The sequence below is a fragment of the Leptopilina boulardi genome, unplaced genomic scaffold (assembly GCF_019393585.1).
Source record: "Leptopilina boulardi isolate dan_hultmark-lab unplaced genomic scaffold, ZJU_Lbou_2.1 LbouV2_332, whole genome shotgun sequence".
In the NCBI taxonomy this organism is placed as follows: domain Eukaryota; kingdom Metazoa; phylum Arthropoda; class Insecta; order Hymenoptera; family Figitidae; genus Leptopilina; species Leptopilina boulardi.
Genome location: NW_026137899.1, coordinates 2,498,913 through 2,512,661, shown reverse-complemented (window position 1 = coordinate 2,512,661; position 13,749 = coordinate 2,498,913). Strand labels below are relative to the sequence as shown.

General features: G+C 27.1%; 1 protein-coding gene across 7 annotated transcripts in view; it reads left to right on the top strand.

Moving 5' to 3' along the window:
* Positions 1-5,276: 5,276 nt before the first annotated feature.
* Positions 5,277-13,749, top strand: part of LOC127285389 (uncharacterized) — a 117,744-nt gene continuing 109,271 nt past the window's right edge. For 3 of the 7 annotated variants that reach the window (XM_051311376.1, XM_051311375.1, XM_051311369.1), the window contains exons 1-3: positions 5,410-5,552; positions 8,547-9,193; positions 10,381-10,576. In XM_051311376.1, the coding sequence (XP_051167333.1) occupies positions 8,822-9,193; positions 10,381-10,576 (568 nt within the window). In that variant the 5' untranslated portion in view covers positions 5,410-5,552; positions 8,547-8,821. The other 4 variants (XM_051311373.1, XM_051311374.1, XM_051311372.1 and 1 more) reach the window with 4 other exon arrangements.

Below are 13,749 nucleotides of genomic sequence, written 5' to 3'. Positions count from 1 at the left end.
AATTTAAAAAAATTTAATTGTATTTAAAGAAATACACCTTGGATCCTATACGTGGGATCCTCTTATGGTTCCTACAAATGTTCCTTAACATGAAAAGAAAGTGAAAATTTTCCTGTACAGGATCATTCAAGTGTTTCTGTGTAGGAACCTTTACATGAAATTATTTTTAATAAATTTTCTTGTACGGGAATCTGCAGAGGAACCTTAGTAACTAATGTTCCTGCACAGGATTCTGTACAGGATCCCTGTTCCAATATCCTGCAACGAATCCTAGTGGGATCCCGCGTAGGATTCTTAACAGGATCCCTCAGGGAACTTTTAAGGATCCTGTACAGGAATATTTAGTTGGGTACACGGAAAAACTTTGTTCAAGAATCATTCCCAAATTTGTTCAGGAACTAAGGATATGAGAAAAATTCTGAAAAATTTACAGAAAAATACAAAAATCATTCAAGAAAATACTTGTATTTTTATTATGACATTGGAAGACTTTTTGTTAATGCCGCGATCGGAATATCTCAGTCACTGGGTGTTGAAAGTTTCTTGAACTGTTTTAGAAGACACAGTACAATAACCAAGCACTAGGCAGGGATTGGTTGCGTCAAATACGTTTCGAATGCATAATACCATAAGCTGCTAAGGTAGCTGAGAGATGTAAAGCGCAGTTTTTGGACTCTCGAGGACGTGGGATCGAGTCCTCCCAGAGTAAATTTTTTTTCTCGCAAACGTAAAAATTTATTCTAAAACAAGTTTAAGACTTTCTGTAGTGAGTTTAGGAAGTTGTCTTGAATTTCTCTACAATTCTTATAGAAATACTGCTTAGAATTTTTCAAAGAAAATATAAATAAGATTTCTTAAATTATTCTCATATCCTCAGTTCCTGAACAAATTTAGGAATGATTCTTGCACAAAGTTTTTCTGTATAGTATGGTAATTAATAGTATATTTTGATGAAAGAATTACCAAATAGTCTTTAAATTTTATTATTTTATTTAATATCGTGCAAAAGTTTCTAAATAAATAATTTCACTACTCACCTTTTCTTAAAAAGTTTCGGAAAAATCCGTATCTTTGTAATTATTTATTTATTTTTTTTATTGCTGTATAAGCCCCCTTAACCTTTTGAGGGGCAGTGGGTCACATATGTCTCACCTCTAATTTCCCTGTATTTTGCGAATTTATGTTATATTTGGATACATTTTGGATACATACACGATACATTTTTTAAAATTATTTATTTAGTTATTTCTAAATGTTGAGTTTTTTTAACCATATTTTAGAGCGTGTAACAGTAATATATAATTTTTTTCAAAAAGGTCGTTACAGAATCTGAAAGTACTGTTCCTACCCTTTAAAATGCATTTTGAAACTTAACAAAATCTTTATTAGGCTCTGAGTTATTGTCATTTGAAATATATCGAACATTTGAATACACGAATATTGAAACATTCACCACTCAGAAAATTCAAACAATAACTCACAATCGGAGGTAAATAAAGATTTTTTAAGTTTCAAAATGCATTTGAAAGGGTAAGAATAGTACTTTCAGATGCTGTAACGTCCTTTTTGAAATTATTTATAATTATGTTAATGTTACACGACTTCAAAAATGGTCAAAAAACGACTTTTTTTTACTTTTAGGTTAGAATATCTCGAAAACCTGACGTGGTGGGTAAATTCTGATGTCAAATTCGGATTCAGCAAGTCAAAATACTTTGAAAAAGTATAGTCTTGTTCTTGGTTCTGAAGTAAGCCAAAATTTTGTCGGACAAATTATCAAAGTTCAAAATGACGGATCCAATATAGCGAACAAAAAAAATTAAACTAGGTGTTCATTTGAATACCCGGATCAAATAACTCGACCGACGCTCGGACGCACGCTCTAATGGTAGTCGGGTAGCAGTGAGCCGCCCACAGGCTGTCACTGTTACTTGACTGGTAATAGAGCGTTCGTCCGAGCGTCGGTCGAGTTATTTGATCCGGGTATTCATTTCATGACCATGTAGCTTTCTCATCATGATACACTCATACATATTCAAGATTAAAAGAAGGATTACAACTAAAATAGCCATCAATTTTATAAATATTAGTAAAATGTAAACTTTGTATATATCAATCGATTCGTTTTTATGCCAGAAATACAATTTTGACAAGAATTAATTAAAAATTTTATATTAGAAAAAAGTATTTCAAAAAATACAAAAAACGATTATTTTCAAAAATTCAAAAAATGATTTAATCTATAGATTTCAGTAAAATATGAACTTTATATAGGCTAATCGACTCGTTTTAATTCAAGAAATAAGTTTTTTTTACTAAACAAAATTAAATTTACAAAGAAAAAAATATTTTGAAAAATTTTTTTGCTTCCTCGTGGAGGAAGCTTTGTAATTAAATTTTTTTAATAAAAAAATGTGTAGAATTAAGCGATTTAAATTTGAATGTGTAGAATTTTACAATAATAATACCCATTTTTTTAAATAAATTTGTGTAGAATTTAACGATGTTCAATTTAACTGTGTAGAATTTAACAAAATTAATTTTTTTTAATATATAAACGTGTGTAGAGTTTAATAGTGCAGAATTTAACAAAATTTATAAATTTATTTTGTAGAATTTTACAGTAAATAATTTTCATTTTTTAATATAAATTTGTGCAGAATTTAACGGTGTTCAATTTAAATGTGTAGAATTTAACAAAATTAATTTTTTTGTATTATATAAACGTGTGTAGAATTTAACAGTGCAGAATTTAACACAACTAATAAACTGCGAAGAAATTTATTTTGTAGAATTTAACTGTATAGAATTTTATAGTAATAATTATCATTTTTTTAAACAAATTTGTGCAGAGTATAACGGTGTTCAATTTAACTGTGTAGAATTTAACAAAATTATTTTTATTTTTAAATATAAATGTGTGTCGACTTTAACGGTGTACAATTTAACTGTGTAGAATTTAACGAATTAATTTTTATTTTTTAATATGAATGTGTGTAGAGTTTGTCGGTGTGAAATTTAACTCTGTAGAATTTAACAAATAAATTGTACAAAATTAAACTTGTGTAGAATACAACATTGTAGAATTTAACGTGTAGAATTTATACGGTGTAGAATCTAAATGTGTAGAACTTAAACCGCCCCAAGACGAATCGATCGATATATATAAAGTATACATTTGAGGTAAATTTAAAGAATTAATGAAAGTTAAAAAATCAAAAATTCACATTTTGTCAATAAAATTTTGCTTTCTCCACGAGGAAGCAAATTTTATTGCTGATCGTAAAGAGGAAGCAAAATGTTCATGAAATGAACATCTGAATTTACAACTTGTTTTTTAAATTTTGAAAAAATTGTAAAAAATAAAATGTTGTGAATATATTCGAATACCCGGATCAAATAACTCGACCGACGCTCGGACGCACGCTCTAATGGTAGTCGGGTAGTAGTGAGCCGCCCACAGGCTGTCACTGCTACTTGACTGGTAATAGAGCGTTCGTCCGAGCGTCGGTCGACTTATTTGATCCGGGTATTCATTCGAAAATCCTTGTGTCAGATTTTAGGTATTAATGATTACAATAAGCATACAAAATTTCAGGACAATCCGTTAAAACGTTTCTAAGATAATTTATACACAATATTTTGTGACATACCCACACACATACATCTGGACATTTGCTCAGGACTTCATATATATTATTTCTAGAAGAAAATGAGTCCATATAACCCAATTTTAAAAAATCGAAAAACGTCACGAATGCAAAGCTTCCTCATGAGGAAGCAAAATCAATTGGATTCCCTTGAAACTCGTTACTCAGGGGTTTTCAAGATCGCTGATTATATCTGACATTAGATTTTCAATATTCAAAATGGCCGGTCCAATCCGGCGTTAGAATAATATTTCCCTCAAAGGGTTAAGTAATATTTTAAATTAATTGAAAGTGCGACATTCTCTCAATTATTTATTTATTTACTTATTTAACAACATAACATTATATTTTTAACAAATTATAATAAAATGTTATTATGAATATAATTAATAAAATAAATTGTGGCACGCTCCGAAGTAAGGTATCTAAGAAGCAAAACGAATTATAGGTTACGTGAAGTGATCAAATTGTCAAAAAATTGCTTTTTTCTTGTATTTATTTTTTTCTCTTGAATAAATTTTTTTTATCAATATCATAGTTTCGAAAGCTTTTTTGATGCTCTTTCGATTGGTAGATAGATAGATTTTATTTCTCCATTGTGTACTTGTGTCTAACGATTTCTTGCGATTTTTTCAAAAAGTCTCGCGTATTGGCATAGATTGGGGTTCGGTATGCCCTTTAGAGTTTCAATCAACAATCTCTCTAGTTCTTCTCCAGTTGATTCCCCTCTCCATTTATTAACTTCCTCTACGTATTTTTTATTAATTATTTTTAAAGCCTCTTCATAATCCCAAATATGAATTAAGTTTTCTTTGAATTCGCCACATAATCTACATGAAGTGTCCTTGTATCCCTTATTATCTTTCGATTGGTAATATTTATTTTTGAAAAAAAAAATTTTCAAGCAATAGCTCATCAGATCAAGATTTAAACATTTTTGTCCCATTTTTGCAACTATATATATTTGAAGGAAAAAACCTCAGCTTTCGATTAAAAAAAGTCGTACCTTTCACACCAAAAAATTCAAATTTATTTTTGAGTTTTATTTTTTTTTGTCAAAAAATTTTTTTTTTCAAAAATGCATATTACTAATCGAAAGAGCATGATAAATTCCGAAACTGATTTTAAATAATCAAAGAAAGAAATTAAGATTTTCTTTTTTTGATCACCTTGTATGTTTTTTGGTCTCAAAAGATGCAAGAAAAAAATATAACTTTCCCTGATATCATTAAAATTTGAAGAGGTCAAAATAAAAGGAAGATCTTTCTCTAAAAATAAAATTTTTTTAAATCATTGAAATTCAGAAAAAAGTAAACAAAAACAAAAAAAAGACTAATTTTATGTGAGTTTGGTACAAAGTTTGATGCTTAAATGATAACCCAAAAAAATTAGAAGTTTCCTAATATAAATAAATATATTACAATATTTTACTATTTATTGTTTTATAAAAATAATCGAAAAAATCATTAACAGTTGAATATTATTATTAATTCTGAATGTTGAAAAAATAACGTAAAAAATGCCTTGATATCAAGAACGTAATTATTTGTGTTCATTTAGATAACATTGTCTATTGGAATTTTCAATGAGAATGATAATAATAGTTATTTTCTGAAGCGTTTATAAACCTTTAATGTGCTAAAAAAAGAAGAATATTTTATTTTCAATTATATTATTACAATATTTTTACTACGCACTTAAAACAAGAAACTATATGTCACTGAAAATTTGAGTCCTATTGGTGTGTGAATAGTAAGTAGGGACTTAAAAAGTCTTATTATCACCAACACTTCCAGTTGTAGTTTGCTTCTGTGAGGGAATTGTTGTGATAAAGCCTCGTTTACCTTATAGCTAAAAAAGTTTTTTCATAACGTTCAGTGCCAACAAAATGTTTATTCATATGTAAAAATAACAATTTGCGAATTTTAAAACAATTTTTCCTTCAAACTTCATAGTTTCCATTTATTTCGAAATCCATAATTAATTAATTAATTAATTATTATTATTTACTATTATTATTATTATTATTATTATTTAATTAATTAATTAATAATTTGAATAACACATCATAATTGCTTAAATTATTTCAAGTTTTTGTTTGTTTGTTTATTTATTACAACACTTAAAATTAATAGTTTTGATAAAATATTGTGTTATTATTTATTAACGTCAGTAAAGAATTTAATTGGATAATACATTTAGAAAGAAGATTTATTATAAAAAATACGGAAACAAATTTATTTAATTAGTATAATTATAACACGGATATTCGATAAAGAAAAGTGTCCAGTGTGTGATGAATTCTATTTTTATTCATTTGACAAGTGTGTTAGATAATAAGAATTGTAATATAACTATCGCATTAATTCCATAGGAAATGTGCCATGGAAAATATAGTGATAGAGTGACCTTCTCTTTGATATCTATAAGTCTTGCTAAAGTTTATAATGTTGATTATCAAGTTTCTTTTAACACTATATAGGATTAAATTTGCATTATTCATGGTTAAGTATATTTTGTATATTCTATGACAATAATTAATTTAGTCATTTAATCCATCATATTTTATCATTAAAATTGTATTCCTTTAGTTATTTTTAAAAATGGTCAAAAGTAAAAGTAAAAAAAGTTAATAATTTCTTATTTAATGCAGAAATTTTCATAAGTAAATTTTTAAGTACGGACTTTGTCAGATTTCCCTATTTCTAATAAGATTCTCGTAGGAAAAATTGCTAGAAATTGATAAAGTCTTAGCATTTTTATTGACGTTCAAATTTTAATAAAAATAATAATTGTAATTTTCGATTTCACCGAAACTTTATTTGTCGGGGCGCATGATTATCCCATAAATTCATTAGTTAAAATTTTCATTTTAAAGAATTTTGTTAGACATAAATTTTTTTGAGACGAATTTTTATTTTTCGAATTAACATTTGACAGGATTTCTTTTTGAAGAAATTTTTACTTAACAGAATTCTTATGTATAGAATTTTTATTCTACAGGATTCTTAAAACACCGAATTCTTATTTGTCCGAAATTGCAAATGGCTGAATAAACAATCGACAGAAAGATTTCGTCACGATTTTTAAATTCTACCAATCACGATTTTCTTGATGACTTTTGATTGGTGGAATTTAAAAATCGCGACGAAATCTTTTAGTCGATTGTTTATTCGGCCATTTGCAATTTCGGACAAATAAAAATTCTATACATAGAATTCTGTTAAGTAAAAATTTGTTTAAAAAAAAATTCTGTCAAATGTTAATTCAAAAAATAAAAATTCGTCTAAAAAATAATTATATCTAATAAAATTCTTTAAAATGAAAATTCTAACTAATGATTTTTATGGGATAATCATTCGCCCCTATTTGTCCGAAAAGTTTTATTTTCACGAATTTACATTTTTCTAAGTACACAAGTTTTACGCACTTTTGATTAAGAGTATAATAAAATTAAATGATTACATTTTATTAGATGAAAAAATATTAAAAAATATCAAATTTGATTATATAATATTATTTTATTTATTCATTTTGTTTAGCTTAAAAGTAAACAATAAACAATTTGATATTGGGCATTAATGGATTAATGAAAATTTAGTTGAATAAGATTTTTTTTAAATTATGTTAAATGTGCATTTAGTAGAAAAGGTCTACTAATAGAAATTCTGTTAAAGAAGAATCCAGAATAAAATTTCTTTGATATGAGAATTCGGTTTAATATAAAATTAAATTCAAAAAACTTTGCTAAATAAAAATTTGTTTTGTAATTTGATGCCTCAAAAATTCATTTAACTTTATTATGGGGAATATTCATGAGGCCCATTGATTTTTGTTGAAAATCACTTTTAATAAAATAAAGATTTTAGGCCATTTTTTTCAATGTCTGTTTTAAAGTTTATTGAGTGTTGTTCTTTAGCAATATAAATCATCTCAAGAAATTTTTTTTCAAAGAATTCTCTTCTGTGTTCAGAATTGTCACATTGTTAAAGTCAAAATTATACTTATTTTCAAATGTGTGAATTGCTAGAGCTGTAGGGTCAGTTAGGGTAAATCGAAACAGAAGTTATTTCAGTTAAATAAAAAACTTTAAAAATAAATACGGCCTTGTTAAGGGTTATCTGAGGTTCAAGGTTTGAGGCCGTATTTATTTTAAAAATTTTTTATTCAACAGAAATTTAATTTATTTAACAGATTTACCCCAACTGACTCTATTTTTTATATCTCTAGCATATTCGCATATTCTTGTAAGTAAATGTCTCAATGATTCTAATTAGAAGTGATTGTTTTTTAAATTTTCATTGATGGTTCTTTCAAAATGTTTTCAAATAAATTCATAATATTATTTTATTCTCTGTATAGAAGCATTTTTTTTAAGTTTAAGGTTATATCTGATATTGAATCCTATGCACTATTTTTGTCTAAATTAATCATCATAAAATAGCCAACTTTATTGCAAACAGCACGTGCGAGGTCGAAATGACAATAAATAATTTTATCAAATTCTCTCGTAAAGAGTTTGAATATCAATTATAGACTGATAATTAAAACCGCATTTTTAAAGAAATGTAAAGAGTAAATCATTAAATTATGAGCAACGGTTGCAATGCAATAAAGCGTTATTAACTGAAAATTAATTGGAAAAATATAACCTAAATGATTTGTTATAGAAATTTTTAACTTTAACCCCTTTAATTTTGTAAATAATACAGTTTTTGCAGTAAAAACATAATTTCAAAGGTAGAATTTAATAATAATAATAGGTAATAATAATAATAAATAAAAATTGCAATAAAAGTGTCAGAAATAAAAATTTCACTAGTAAAAAATATATGTGCTATAAACTAAAAATAAAATGTGCTTTAAAAGTGATTAAACATATAATTTGGTCTCTAGTAAATTTTGAATCCAAGAATGTTGAACTGCAACCTGAAAAATTTATTTAAATCTATTTCCGTGGAAACTAGTTAAATTTCCAGGACCACACAAAATTAAAATTTAATTTCAGCAGTGAGAGTGAAATATGAATTGCAAGTGAATCGAACGAAATATAAAATGGTTTTAAATTATTAAGTTACACGATTTAAAAGAGAACATTCCTCATGTCCTAAATAATGTGTTTGAATATGGTTTCATTTTAATTGAAAATAAAATTTATTTTCACCGCAAACATGAAATACAGAATTATACCACTGGAGAGTAATTCTGATATTAGTTATAGAGTCAAATGTGTTTCCATTGAAACGGAACGTGTTTTTGGCGATGTTCTCGTCACAAATCAAACTCAAGATTCTGTTTTTTGTAAAAATTATTTCCCAACCGTTTGGAGAAAGAAGAAATGTAATTTAATTGAAAAAACATTAGATAGTCCTGATTTTATGAAAATGAACAGCAAACCAGTGACTCGACGAAAAAGTACAATATGTCATATTTCTGGAACGGTGCAGAAGAATTTACAGAGATCAAAATCCGTTGGGGATGTTATTTTGAAGACAACAGACGATATACACAATTTTCAAAATCAGGAAATTTGGAAACAGAAGGTAGATTGGAAAAATTTTAATTTAATTGATTTTTATTTCGGCGGATAAATTTCCCATAAAAATCACAGTTAGGATTTTTATTTTAAAGAATTTTATTAAATATAATTAGTTTTTAGATGAATTTTCACTTTTCGATTTGTCAATTGACAGAATTTTCTTTTTAACCGAATTTTGACTTAACAAAATTTTCAGGTATATTTTTATTTTATATTTGTATTGTAGTTTCCAATTAAGTGAAATTATATTTTTTTACGAATTTTTATTTGATTGAATTTTTAAAACTCCAAATTTCCAGTTGTCTGAAATTGCCAATAAACAATCGACAGAAAAATTTCGGTGCTACTTAATTTTAAAATTAACCAATCACAATTTTCTTGATAATTTCTGTTTCTGTTTAATTTTAAAATTCGTGCCGAAATATTTCTATTGGTTGTTTTTGTCGTCGCAGTTTCAAACAATTAGTGTAAATAAAAATTTCGACAAATGAAGATTCGGTACCAACAAAATCTGCTAAGTAAAACGTTCGTTTTAAAAGAAATTCTGTCAAATGTAACGCATTCTCAAAAAAACACGTCACAAATGTTAATTTCATATATTATATAATTAAAAATTAAAATTTTTAATGAAAATTGAAAGAAGAATTTTTATGAGAAATTCATGCGCTCCATTTTATGATAACATAATTTTTTCATTTATGTAAATTCTGATTAAGTGTTAGAGAATATTCACAAAAGTAGAATTTAAAAATAATTTAAGTATAAAAAAATAAAATAGTATTGAAACTTTTTGCATTATTTTTGCATTTAACTTTGTTTATTTATTGAAAAGTATTTAAAAGATCATTAAAAGTATTTGTGATGAAAAAAATATATAAAACATTTTTAAAAGTCACATTTTTATGGTTTCTACGGTAATACTTAAACGAAGAAATGATTACAATTGATCGCTAAAACATGTCAAAGAAGCCATTAAGGTCGCGTAAATGGTGTGTGAATCTATAAAAAAAGTTGCATTTGAATCTTTTCGCGAGCTGTTGAAAAATATCTTAATATATATATATTTTTATAGTCTGAAAATATTTCATTGGAAAATTATAATTGTAAAGAAATCCAATTGTAAAAGAACAATAAATGGAAAAAATATGTAAAATTTTTGATTATTTAACAATTTTTGTTATTTTATTTTAGATTTATCCGGGGCCATTCGAAAATATAGAATTGATAAGTCGAGAAAAGACAGTTGCCACTTTAGTCGATCAACTTCTTTCGGATATTTATGGAATTTCAAGCAGTGATAAAGGAAAATCGGAAAGCGACTCATCGTTCTCTTCTAAATCACAACTACGACCTACCAATTTACAAAAAACTCGGCTTATGCTTAAAAGTAAGATGGTCTCAATATATATAATCGTATCAATATTTTATTATCTAATATGCGCAAATTTATATTTCTTCAGCAGCTATTATCTTGAAGGTAATCGTGTTTTTGAATAATTATGTAAATTGGTTCGTTAGCAACTATTATACCATTCAATTTAAACTCTATTCAATAGAGTTCCTTGAGATTGAAGACAATGAAAATTCAAATCTGTGAGATCGTCACAAAAACTTACTATTTATGTAATTTAAAAAATTTCACATTTTTATACAAAATTGTTTACATTCAGAGAAAATATATTTGTCCCAGAGCTAAATAAATATCTGTTTAAGCCTCGGATTGTACGACTTTTTCCGACTTTTCTGTAAAATTCGACTTTTTTCGACTTATTTTAAAATAAAAAATTAATTAATTTATTAAATTAAAAACAAAATACCTATGAATTTTTTTAATATAATTAATTGTTGTTCTTCTAAAATTAAATTATCTTAAAAGTTTGAATCTTAAAGTCTGTGAATTTAGTTATTTCCAATACTTTTAATGAAACTTAGTGATGTACAATGAGACGAGAGAGCAAAACACCTTCGTAAAATTCTAATAACTAAATTACATCACTATTTAAATATTTTCAAAACCTTAAATTTTTTGGAGCACTAAAAAACAATTTGTTTATATTGGTTCCACATTATTCTCAATATGACCATAATTGGTCTATTAATGTGTGAATAAAGGCTTAGTTTATCCTTGAAAACGCAATGATAATCAACTCCAATCGTGCTTACTATACTTTTTTTTGTAATCTACACATAAAAATACGTAAAAATGTATAAATTTGAAGCCCTTAAGATAAAATTTTCTTCTTTTTTTATTTAAAAAATCCCTGATTTTTTCTAAAAATATGCGTTTTCCTTAAAAACAATATGAACATCAACTCCAACCATGTTCGATATATTTTTCTTGTTATTTTCACGTATAAATACATAAATGTACTAAACTTAAGCTCTCTATGTGAAAAGATTTGGCCACCAGAGGGGGGGACGGGTACATAGTCATTTTTAGGGATTTTTCGTAAAAATTCATGGTTTTTTTCTTGACAACGCTATGATAATCAATTCCTATGAGATTCGCTACATTTTTCCTGTAATCTACACGCCAAAATACATATGTGTATCAAATTTCAGCCCTCAAGATAAATTCATGTGGCCGATAGGGGGGGGGGGGGGGTACATGCCTTGCTTTACTAGTCTCATTAATAGGGTTCCCTCTTCGGGTACGGAACCCTGAAAATGTGTAAATTTCAGTAATTTTTTCTCAAACACATTGAAATAAATCGATGCAAGTTTTAGTAGATGTATTATTATATATTTAAACCTTTGAAATATAATTTTTTCTTAAAAAAAAAAATTTAATAATATTATTGCCTTCTGTATGAATTAAAATATTTCAATAGAAAGTAAAAATTTAAAATTTTACGTGACTTTTTGAAAAAAAATTAATTTTCGACAAAAAAATCTAAGTAGTTAAACAAGGCAAGTGCGGGACCACTTACCGACCGAGGTCTGTAATGTAGGAATCTACTTTACCGACTAAGTTATTTCCAGCCGCCACCGCTAGATGGCGCCACTTTCGATTACCCGGCCAATTCAAACCCGTTTGGCGGAAAATTTGAATTTTTAAAGTGACTTGGTGATCTACATTAACGACTGCGCTAGTTCCGACTGACACTGATAGATGGCGCCACTATATTTTCGCGCCAAATTCAAAATGGCTTGCAATGTCGAAAAAATTTTTTCAAACAATTTAAAGTGGTTTGGAGTGGTGTGTTTGAATTTCCCGCTCAATTTACCGACCGAGTTAGTTTGGGCTGCTTTCGCAAGATGGCGCCACTAAATTATCGTTCAATTTAAAGTCGCTTGACGGGAGTTTAAAATTTTTATTTTTACAATATGAAGTCCCTTTGCAGGATATTTGAATAAACCCATTTTTTTACCAACCTTGTTAGTACTGGCTGTTTTCGACAGATAGCGCTACTGTAATTTGCGAATTAATTAAAAAAATTTAATAAAACTTTTTCATTAACTTTCCTTTATACATTTTTTTAACTTTATTATATCCGTGAATTGGTCATAAAGTTGATTTTTATTCATTCTATTAAATTAAATCATGTGTATATCTTAAGAGTAGTTTACACATAGTTACAGTCACTTACAGACTGGGAGTCCGGCAATAACTAATTAAAATACAGCATTGAAAGTCTTGAACAATAGCAATTGAATTAGAAGAAAAGATTCCCAAGAAGCACGTAATATATCCTCAATATCAAGGTAATATTACACGTGAGATTCGTAATATAACGCTGTAATATTACAGTAATCTTACAGTGATCTTAAAATGTCCGCCTCAAGGTAATATTACCGGGAATATTACTGTAATATTAACGGTAATATTACAGTAATATTACAGACTGATTCGAGTTATTTATAAAGCATAAAAAACGTAAATATATTATAAGTCAATTTGGCTTGTTGGTAAAACTCTGGACTCGTGTGCTTTGAGTTCGGGGTTCGATTTCCTGGATGGGTAGATTTTTTTCGTAAAGAAATGTTCCCATAATATTACTGTAATATTCTCTTGTAATATTACCTTAATATTACGGTATAATATTACTGCAATATTACTGTAATATTACCTTAATATTAGCGCGTAATATTACAGTAACATTACCGGTAATATTACCTTGAGGCGGACATTTTAAGATCACTGTAAGATTACTGTAATATTACAACGTTATATTACGAATCTTACATGTAATATTACCTTGATATTGAGGTTATATTACGTGATTCTTGGGTAGAAAGAACTGAGTAGAAAGAATGTTAAGTTGGTATCAGTGTTCTTGATTAGCGGAAATTTAGACTGAACGAAGCGTTTCTTTAATAGTTAAAGATTTTATCCTTTTTAAATTAAATAAAAGCTGTTATATGAAACAAATATAGGAAAGATGGTGAGTATTCAATATAATTGTTTAAGTATTTGAAATATATATATATATATGTGTGCGTGTGTGGGACTTTAAAAATTGTTTTAAAAAAATGTATCTGAAAGATGACATGTGCTCTTTTTTTTTAGAATTTTAAAAATCACCCTATACTCTGCAGCGGATGCTGCTTCTGTCGTTT